We start from the raw sequence: 11,235 nt of genomic DNA on the forward strand, positions 1-11,235 counted from the left end.
AATGTCACGTGCCCGAAAATGTTACCAATAAAAACATCAACTCGTCCCGCAAAAAACAAGACCTCACATGACTCTGTGGACCAAAATATAGAAAAATTATAGCTCTCAAAATGTGGTAACGCAAAAAATATTTTTTGCAATAAAAAGCGTCTTTCAGTGTGTGACGGCTGCCAATCATAAAAATCCGCTAAAAAACCCGCTATAAAAGTAAATCAAACCCCCCTTCATCACCCCCTTAGTTAGGGAAAAATTAAAAAAATGTATTTATTTCCATTTTCCCATTAGGGCTAGGGTTAGGGCTAGGGTTAGGGTTAGGGCTAGGGCTACAGTTTGGGTTGGGGCTAAAGTTACAGTTAGGGTTTAGATTACATTTACGGTTGGGAATAGGGTTGGGATTAGGGTTAGGGGTGTGTCAGGGTTAGAGGTGTGGTTAGTGTGACTGTTGGAATTAGGGTTAGGGGTGTGTTTGGATTAGGGTTTCAGTTATAATTGGGGGGTTTCCACTGTTTAGGCACATCAGGGGCTCTCCAAACGCGACATGGCGTCCGATCTCAATTCCAGCCAATTCTGCGTTGAAAAAGTAAAAGTGCTTCTTCCCTTCCGAGCTCTCCCGTGTGCCCAAACAGGGGTTTACCCCAACATATGGGGTATCAGCGTACTCAGGACAAATAGGACAACAACTTTTGGGGTCCAATTTCTCCTGCTACCCTTGGGAAAATACAAAACTCGGGGCTAAAACATATTTTTTGTGGGAAAAAAAAAGATTTTTTATTTTCACGGCTCTGCGTTATAAACTGTAGTGAAACACTTGGGGGTTCAAAGTTCTCACAACACATCTAGATTAGTTCCCTGGGGGGTCTAGTTTCCAATATGGGGTCACTTGTGGGGGGTTTCTACTGTTTAGGTACATTAGGGGTTCTGCAAACGCAATGTGACGTCTGCAGACCATTCCATCTAAGTCTGCATTCCAAATGGCGCTCCTTCCCTTCCGAGCTCTGCCATGCGCTCAAACGTTGGTTTTCCCCAACATACGGGGTATCAGCGTACTCAGGACAAATTGGACAACAACTTTTGGGGTCCAATTTCTCCTGTTACCCTCAGGAAAATACAAAACTGGGGGCTAAAAAAATAATTTTTGTGGGAAAAAAATGTTGTTTTATTTTTACGGCTCTGCATTATAAACTTCTGTGAAGCACTTGGTGGGTCAAAGTGCTCACCACACCTCTAGATAAGTTCCTTAGGGGGTCTACTTTCCAAAATGGTGTCACTTGTGGGGGGTTTCAATGTTTAGCCACATCAGGGGCTCTCCAAACGAACCATGGCGTCCCATCTCAATTCCAGTCAATTTTGCATTGAAAAGTCAAATGGCACTCCTTCGCTTCCGAGCTCTGCCATGCGCCCAAACAGTGGTTTACCCCCACATGTGGGGTATTGGCATACTCAGGACAAATTGTACAACAATGTTTGGGGTCCATTTTCTCCTGTTACCCTTGGTAAAATAAAACAAATTGGAGCTGAATTAAATTTTTTGTGAAAAAAAGTTAAATGTTCATTTTTATTTAAACATTCAAAAAATTCCTGTGAAGCACCAGAAGGGTTAATAAACTTCTTGAATATGGTTTTGAGCACCTTGAGGGGTGTAGTTTTTAGAATGGTGTCACACTTGGGTATTTTCTATCATATAGACCCCTCAAAATGACTTCAAATGAGATGTGGTCCCTAAAATAAAATGGTGTTGTAGAAATGAGAAATTTCTGGTCAACTTTTAACCCTTATAACTCCCTAACAAAAAAAAATTTTGGTTCCAAAATTGTGCTGATGTAAAGTAGACATGTGGGAAATGTTACTTAAGTATTTTGTGTGACATATCTCTGTGATTTAATTGCATAAAAATTCAAAGTTGGAAAATTGCGAAATTTTCATAATTTTCGCCAAATTTCCGTTTTTTTCACAAATAAACGCAGGTACTATCAAATAATTTTTACCATTGTCATGAAGTACAATATGTCACGAGAAAACAATGTCAGAATCACCAGGATCCATTGAAGCGTTCCAGAGTTATAACCTCATAAAGGGACAGTGGCTAGCTATGATCTGACACTTCCATTGATCCCATTTTGTGGTAGATATGTTTTGATTACTGTAAAATGCAATAAGGGGCAATTTTTTTGTTTTTTTTTCTCATTACGCCGTTTACTGATCGCATTAATTTTATATTTTGATCCGACTTTTACGAACGCAGCGATACCAAATATGTGGCTTGTGTTTTGCTTAAGGCAAAAGGGGGTGATTTGAACTTGTGGTTTTGGGGTTCCCCCCTCCAAAGATTTTACTGTATTTAATAGTCCCCTTAAGGGATTTGACACTAATCTGATCGCTTATGCTATACATGGCAGTGCATTGGCACTACATATAGAGAAAATCACAATCTCCTATGAAGGCTGGCTTTCTCATGGGGATTATAACAGGTGGGGGTTACCAGCAGACCCTCAGTGCTCCGCGATCACGAGCGTGGAATGCTGTGCTCCACTTCTGGTGCATGTTAACCTGTTAAATCCCGCTGTCAACTTTGTAACAGCCGCAAGCAGAGCTTCGCTCCACCTGCTGCTTTTTAAAAGCAGATGATGGATGATTATATATCAGCCATCGTGCAGGGAAAGACGTAGGCTCGGCTTGCGAGACCGCATCAGTCAGGGAGGCGACTTTGGATATACTTGTACGTCAGAACTCATGAAGGGGTTAATGATTGTCGTATTTTTCAAACCGTAAGACACACTTTTATTCCCTTCAAATTTGGGAGGAAATGTGGGGTGCGTCTTATGGTACAGATGTAACATGTGGGGAGGGGCAGCGACGAGTGCGGTCGCACTCGGATCCCACTAGTAGGAGGCAGAAAAATGTCTCCACTGCAGGAATCTGGCGCTGGGGAACCACATGGTCCTGATGCTTAAAGTGAAGGAATATTCATTAGCCGCTTCCCCGCCCACCTGTCGGCGCCGAGTGGGGAGCAGCAAATGAATATTCCTTCACTTAAACAGCGGACACGCATGGTTTCTCCAGCGCCGGATTCCTGCAGCGGCTGGGGAGATTGTGTGTCCGGTGGAGGAGGGGGCAGGAGCAGGGGCCAGAGGAGACAAGATCGCTGCATACCTTTCTGCCGGGGCTGTGCTGGATGGATGCTGAGTGCCTAAGGACCTGTATGATGTCATGAAGAGGGCAGGCTGGAGCATCACATGACAGCACAGAGCCCTCCCTCTTCATGATATCATCACAGGTCCTTCAGACATGGCACTAGAATCTGCAAGCTTCCTCTTATGACCTGTGGAGAGGCAACAAAGAGGGAGGGCTCTGTGCAGTCATGTGATGCTCCCACTCTTTACCTCACCACAGCGTGGCTGGCTGCAGGACCTGCACAACCTGAACTACTAAGAATTAATTAGAAGGTTTGTCATGACAACACACACAAAAAGCACTCTGCCACTCCTGTGGTGAACTATAACTCCCAGCATGCCATAGAATCTGCAGGACATGCTGGGAGTTATAGTTTTCCCATGGGATCTTAAAGCAGCACTCCAGTGTTAGTTTTCAGTGCTGGAGTGGTGCTTTAACTATAAGCCCTGTGCCCTGATTCTTATACTTTCCCTCCAGTGTCTTCATTTAGTACTTTACAGACACCACACTGGTCCCGCAGCACCATTTTCTACCCGTAGCTTCCAAAATAAGATACTGTGTGGTGTATTATATATAACTAGATGGTGGCTTGATTCTAAAACATCAGGTATTCTAGAATATGCATGTCCACGTAGTATATTGCCCAGCCCGCGTAGTATAGTGCCCATCCACGTATGTAACAGGTTAAAAAATAAAAAAGAAACACATACTCGCCCTCCGGAGCCCCTTGTAGTCCTGTCGCCTGTGTGCGGTGCACGCGGCAGCTTCCGGTCCCAGGATTGGTATGAGCGCCGGACCTGTGATGACGTCGTGGTCACATGACTGTGACTTCATGGCAGGTCCTTCTCGCATAGCATCCTTAGCACCGGAACCTGCCGCTTGCACTGCTGAGGAGAGGACGCCATGTCGGAGGGTGAGAATAACGCTTTTTTTTGTGTGTTTTTTTAAATTATTATTATTTGTTACATTAGATCTTTTTACTATTGATGCTGCATACGCATCATCATTAGTAAAAAGTTGGTCACACAAGGTTAATAGCTGCATAACCGGAGTGCGTTACACCGCGCTCCGGTAACGCTGGCATTAACCCTGTGTGAGGGCTGACTGGATGAGGGGAGTATGGAGCGGGCACGGACTGCAGGGAGGAAAGAGCGGCCATATTGCTGCCGGACTGTGGCCGTCGCTGATTGGGTTACCACGACCAATCAGCGACTTGGATTCCGTGACAGAAAGATGGAAGTGACCCTTAGACAATTATATAGTAGATAGTATGTTATTAAATATTTTACCACTTCTTCTTTTTGCTTCAAATATTTTTTTTACCTATTTTCCACCTCTAAAACTTGGGTGCGTCTTATAGTCTGAAAAATAGTGGATTCTAACTTCAGAGCTAGAGTTATTTCAGAGTTACTTATAGGGATATTTGTAGGTGACTGTTTTTCTACGTGACTATATATATATATATCTATATATATATATATCTATATATATATATATCTATATATATATATATCTATATATATATATATATCTATATATCTATATATCTATATATCTATATATCTATATATCTATATATCTATATATCTATATATCTATATATCTATATATCTATATATATCTATATATCTATATATCTATATATATATATATATATATCTATATATATATATATATATATCTATATATATATATATATATCTATATATATATATATATCTATATATATATATATATCTATCTATATCTATATATATATATATATATATATCTATATATATATATATATATATATATATATATATATATCTATATATATATATATATCTATATATATATCTATATCTATGTAGGTTTTATTGTAAACCATGTAGCTTGGCAAGGCATCGCCACATATAAATGCAGCCTTTCACACATTACATTTTTGATGCTTTTTTATTTTTTTTCATACAAGAAAGTTTTACAGTAACGGCAAAATAAATGAAATTTCTAAAAATTTAATTAACACATTACAGGCAGCACGCACGGTGGCTCAGTGGGTAGCATTGTTGCTTTACAGCGCTGGGGTTCTGTGTTCAAATCCCACCAAGGACAACCTCTCCAAGGAGCGTAAATGTTTTCCTTGTTTGCAAGTCATAGTGGTAGGGAATTTAGATTGTAAACCCCAATGGTCACAGTGATGTCTAGAAAGTGCTGTGGAATTAATGGTGCTATATACGGTAAACTAGTATAAAAAAAATCCACATACTGCATTTCTTACCATAATGTGTTTTTCATACAGTAAAAATCCAATCAGAAATTGAGGATGGAGCTTGTTTAGCCTGTAAAGTCAGATATTTTTTTAAACTGAATGGAGTCTAGTGTCTCCTTTCTAAAGTAGAGGTTGATTTGGGTATGTCACATTCTCTATTCAAAGTAATAATTTGTTAATTTTCCTGTAGATTCAATCGCCGGCAAAGATCACAATCAAGATCAAACACTAGATCACGATCCAAATCCCAGCCAAGAGAAGAAAGGAAAGAGCAGCGACGTTCTGGATCCAGATCACAATCCCGGTCTAAAGCAGATGGCAAATACAAACCAGGTCGAGAGGCCAGAAAAGAAGAACGTGAAAGATCAAAGTCTCATTCTCACTCACCGTCAAGGTCCCGGTCAAAATCGAGATCGCGGTCTTGGAATAGTCACAAATCAAGTGGCCATTAATTCGGCTGTCCAGTTTTACTCATAGAAATGTGTTCATTTTTTTGTTTATTTTCTCCCCCGGTCACCCTCCATCACCTGCCTCCCAACCCTTCTAATGTGCTACAGTCATGATATTTTCTGTCCCCAAATGACAACAGCTGATCAAAGTAGAATAGATTCTCTTACAGTCAGTATAATAGATTTTTTTTCCTGTTGGCATTTGTTTTTAAGTTACTGTTTTTGCTACTTTTGGAAATTCTGAAAGGACAGTTTGGTATCAGTGTGTCCAGTGGTGTTACTAGTCTAGCTACAAAACACTAAACCAAAATTCAATTGCTAATGGACCATAAAAGTATTCATTCTTAAAGTTCTTGTTTACGGTCTTCAGCCTATTAAAAAAGGGAAATACATGGAAACGGTGTTGTGTAATGGTTGTGGTTAACATTAAAGGTCCCCTCACAGATAAAATATATAAGCATTGGGAGTATTGCAAGTCGTATTCCATAGCCTGGCGAACCTTTGAAAATGCAACCCATATCAGCATATACCAGGATGTTTGAAGTATTGATTTGGTATTGTTTAATTCTATTCTACAAATATGGTATAACTAACACGTGTTAAAGTTCAATACATTGACTCTAAGAACATATGCAGGTGCATTTTAATGGTTCTTAGAAAGACATCTGTGTTTTGTTTTTTTTTCCCCGATGGGCGGCCCCTCATGTACAGACTCCAGTGCCTGTATTGACCATTGGTCTCCTGACCTGAATGAGTAGTCTCATAGGCTTGTATGAGGCTATCAGTACATGTCAAGAGGCCTGCACTCAGTCCAGTAACCGTGGCCCAATCTATTTTCTTACTTCTGTTCTATTTCTTGTTATAGCTCTTGGTTTTCTTCTGCAGGAAAGCTCAACTACTTTAAATATGCAAAATTGATTTGAATGTTTCACATATAACACCTTATGTTTGCATGTTAACACTTTTGTGAGCTATAGTAACTTCCCTTCTACACAAGAGGCTAAAACACATGGGGTATTTTATAAATCTAGAGCCTTTAGGATGCTGGCAGGTGATCCCTGAAGGAAGAGGTGGGTTAAAATACAAAAGCACTGACACTGTTTCTATTCATTTTAGACTAGGTGAATGTTGTCAGTGGTTGTGCGGGGGGAGCAAATTCTTTAGCAGATGTAAAGGCATCATAATCCATGGCTATAAAAGAAGAAAAAATGCAGGAAATGCTATGTATAGACTGTATAAAAATGTGACCATATGGTCACCTTTTTGATCTGCGTGAAAAATATGTATATTCAAAATTGCGTTTACTAATTTCAAAACATCTGTCCTTCTAGGCTTATCTTACAGTTCATATTCTAAAATGTGTTCTTGAAATGATCCATTTGATATGTGTCAAACCATTCTCCATTAAACTTAAGTCTTTTGTCTTAATGTGAACTTTTTTTTCTATATCCTGCATTGATTGGCTTGACTTTTTATCAAGCTACAGTTAAACTATTTCCTGTGTTTTCCTTTTACATTTAATGCAAATAAAGTGTAAAAAGGAAAGACTGTTAAGTGTCAACAAAATTCAGATCAGAAAAAAAAAGAACCCATACGTCGCTCAAATACACAGTAGGCCAAAACTAAGGGTATGTGTCCACATTCAGGATTGCATCAGGATTTGGTCAGGATTTTACTCAGGTAAAATCCGGACCAAATCTGCACCTCAGGTCACTGGCAGGTCACCTGCGTTGTTTCAGCACTGTAAGGACATGCTGCATTTTCTTAAGATGCGCCGCATGTCCATTTCTGCGGGTATGCTGCATGTGTCTCTTAATGCATAGTGGAGAAGGGATTTCGTGAAATCCCCTCCACTATGCTGTAACATCTGGACGCTGTGTTTGACGCTGTGGCTCTACGCAGTGTTTCCTGAACGTGGAAACATACCCTAAGGGTATGTGCACACTTTGCGGATTCACAGCAGTTGTACACTACCATGTAAACATATGGAAAACCAAATCCGTTGTGCACATGCTGCAGAAAATTCTGTGCAGAATTGCTTCGTTTTATTTTCTGCAGCATGTCAAGTTTGTGTGGATTCTGCAGCATTTTACACCTATTCCTTAATGGGAATCCACAGGTGAAATCGACACAAAAAATGCAATAAATCCGCAGGTTAAACGCAGGGCGCTTTACCTGTTGATTTTGCAGAATCTGCATGGGAAAATTTGCAATGTGTGCACATACCCTAAAAGCTTGGACAAAGTCATGGGCCAACCTTGAAAGTTTATTGTATAATAACCTTTTCATATTGAAACAAACTTCATGGGGTTGTCCCATGAACAAAGTGCATTTTAATTACCGTAATTGATCTTCGAATAAACACAATCATAAATGGGGTATACTGGAATAATGTTGTACCATAAGAAGTTGATGAGACATTGATATGTTGGGGGAGAAACATACCATGAATATAGTGTAAATAACACAGAAGGGGTGCACATATATTTAAATATACAGGATCTGCCACCTCTAAGGCCGGCCTCTCACTAGCGTGTTTTATGGACGTAAGAGAGGTGCTGAAAATACGGATTCATACTGTACAATGCTTCTCTATGCCCCAGCTCCTATCAGCCACATTTTACTGATCTGTATTATACGGTGTTCTACGGCTGTAGAAAATCGCAGCATGCTGCGTTTGGTGTATTTTTTGCTCAAAAAAGTGGGTTGAGAGCTGGCTCAGGGATAGGAAACAAAGGGTGGTTATTAATGGAACACACTCAGACTGGGTCTCGGGTTAGCAGTGGGGTGCCACAGGGGTCAGTATTGGGCCCTCTTAACATTAATGACCTTGTAGGGGGCCTTCAGAGTAGAATTTCAATATTTGCAGATGACACTAAACTCTGCAGGGTAATCAATACAGGGAAGGACAATTTTATATTACAGGATGATTTATGTAAACTAGAAGCTTGGGCTGATAAATGGCAAATGAGCTTTAATGGGGATAAATGTAAGGTCATGCACTTGGGTAGAAGTAATAAGATGTATAATTATGTGCTTAATTCTAAAACTCTGGGTAAAACCGTCAATGAAAAAGACATGGGTGGATGACAAACTCATATTCAGTGGCCAGTGTCAGGCAGCTGCTACAAAGGCAAATAAAGTAATGGGATGCATAGATGCTCATGATGAGAACATAATTTTACCTCTATACAAGTCACTAGTTCGACCACACTTAGAATACTGTGCACAGTTCTGGTCTCGGGGGTATAAGATAGACCTAGCTGAACTGGAGCGGGTGCAGAGAAGAGCGACCAAGGTTATTAGAGGACTGGGGGGTCTGCAATACCAAGATAGGTTATTACACTTGGGGCTATTTAGTTTGGAAAAATGAAGGCTAAAGCCCCCGTCACACTAAGCGAGATCGCTGCTGAGTCACAAGTTTTGTGACGCAACAGTGACCTCAGTAACGATCTCGCTATGTTTGACAAGTAGCAGCGACCAGGCCCCTGCTGTGAGATCGCTGGTCGTGTCGGAATGGCCTGGACCTTTTATTGATTGTTGAGGTCCCGCTGGGTAGCACACATCGCTGTGTTTGACACCTTACCAACGACCTCGTTGACGACTCAGACACCGACACATGGGTGTGCATTTGCGTTGCCTTTTCCGCACCGCTCCGATTGGTGGTCGCTACTGCGTTCTGATTGGCGGTCATGCCTTCAACAGAAGGCGACATAGTAGCGCTTCCATCCTTTGTTCCTGACCGCGTGGTGGTTTGCAGATCGTTGTAGAGTTCTCCGGCCTGCAACTCCTCTTCGATTTATCTATTCTTCAACGGTTCTTCTGACAACTATATTTTGTGCACGGTAGGTATCGTTTGGGGTCTCAAATGCGTTTTCATTTTTCCTTAATTTATAGAATATAATTTATACACAGGACGTCCCTCATCGAGGTCTGAATCGTCATAATAGCTGCCATGTGACAGGGTCACAACGACATCGTACAGGTCGCCGCATCGCTGCTGCGTCGTTGGGAAGATCTCACTGACCTCTCAGTAGCGACGCAGCAACGATCCCTGACAGGTCGTATCGTCGGGATCGCTTTAGCGTCGCTAAGTGTGACGGGGCCTTTAGACAGGGACAAGGGGGCATCCTCTATACGTTTGGAGGAAAAAAGGTTTAAGCATAATAACAGACGCGGATTCTTTACTGTAAGAGCAGTGAGACTATGGAACTCTCTGCCATATGATGTTGTAATGAGTGATTCATTACTTAAATTTAAGGGGACTGGATACCTTTCTGGAAAAGTATAATGTTACAGGGTATATACACTAGATTCCTTGATAGGGCGTTGATCCAGGGAACTAGTCTGATTGCCGTATGTTGAGTCGGGAAGGAATTTTTTTTCCCCAATGTGGAGCTTACTCTGCCACATGGTTTTTTTTTTGCCTTCCTCTGGATCAACATGTTAGGGCATGTTAGGTTAGGCTACGGGTTGAACTAGATGGACTTAGTCTTCCTTCAACCTTAATAACTATGTAACTATCACTACAGGTAATGTGAAGGGTACCCTGCGGTATGGTGTCAGAGTGAGACACCAATGGGTAGACTAAGTCAAATAGAATATAGACATACAAGGCTAGAATAGACTAATGCTGAAATTCAAAATAGTATACTCGGCTCTTTCATTACCTGAGAAGGTTCACCAGCAGGAGCTTGCATGGTCTGCACGCCCTCCCCAACGCATGTTTTGGAAAGGCTCCTTCAGGGGACAGCTTCTTTATTTGTGCTGCTGCCTAATATCAGTGCTTAAAGGGCCACTGTCACCCCCCTGCAGCCGTTATAAACTAAAAGAGCCACCTTGTGCAGCAGTAATGCTGCATTCTAACATGGTGGCTCTTTTAGTTTTGTGTTCAGGTATTTCTAAAATAAAGCCGTTTGAAACTTTGCAGAAATACCTATCTTTGTCCACGGAGGCGGGTCTGAAGCCTCCTCTGTGAAGCGCCCACCTGCCGTCACTCATCTCTTCTGGGGCGATGGTCGCCGCCCCCTCTGCGCTGTTTTCTTTTCAAATCCGGCGCCGGCGCTGTGTAAATATTTGTGGGGCAGGCGCAGTAAGCTCTGGCGGTCTGACGTCCCAGCCAGGCTTGCAGACTGCGCCTGTGCTGGCAGTGCGGCCACCCACCTCGGTAATCCCTGCCCCGCACTGTTATGCATTATGCACAGTGCGGGGCTGGGATTCCTGGGCATGCGCACTGCGTGTGTCTGCCACTCACCCAGGTCCCCCCGCTGACACACGCAGTGCGCATGCCCAGGAATCCCAGCCCCGCACTGTGCATAATGCATAACACAGTGCGGGGCAGGGATTACCAAGGTGGGTGGCCGC

The 11,235-nt window shown here is 41.9% G+C and overlaps 1 protein-coding gene across 1 annotated transcript in view; it reads left to right on the top strand.

Moving 5' to 3' along the window:
- SRSF10 (serine and arginine rich splicing factor 10) overlaps window positions 1-7,299 on the top strand; it is a 41,774-nt gene extending 34,475 nt beyond the window's left edge. Inside the window, exon 6 of the mRNA XM_069756946.1 lies at window positions 5,613-7,299. Coding sequence (XP_069613047.1) covers window positions 5,613-5,874 — 262 coding nt within the window. The 3' untranslated portion in view covers window positions 5,875-7,299. The remainder of the gene's footprint in view (window positions 1-5,612) is intronic.
- The last annotated feature ends 3,936 nt before the right edge of the window (window positions 7,300-11,235 follow it).

This window comes from Ranitomeya imitator, chromosome 3 (assembly GCF_032444005.1).
Source record: "Ranitomeya imitator isolate aRanImi1 chromosome 3, aRanImi1.pri, whole genome shotgun sequence".
NCBI classification, from domain to species: Eukaryota; Metazoa; Chordata; class Amphibia; order Anura; family Dendrobatidae; genus Ranitomeya; species Ranitomeya imitator.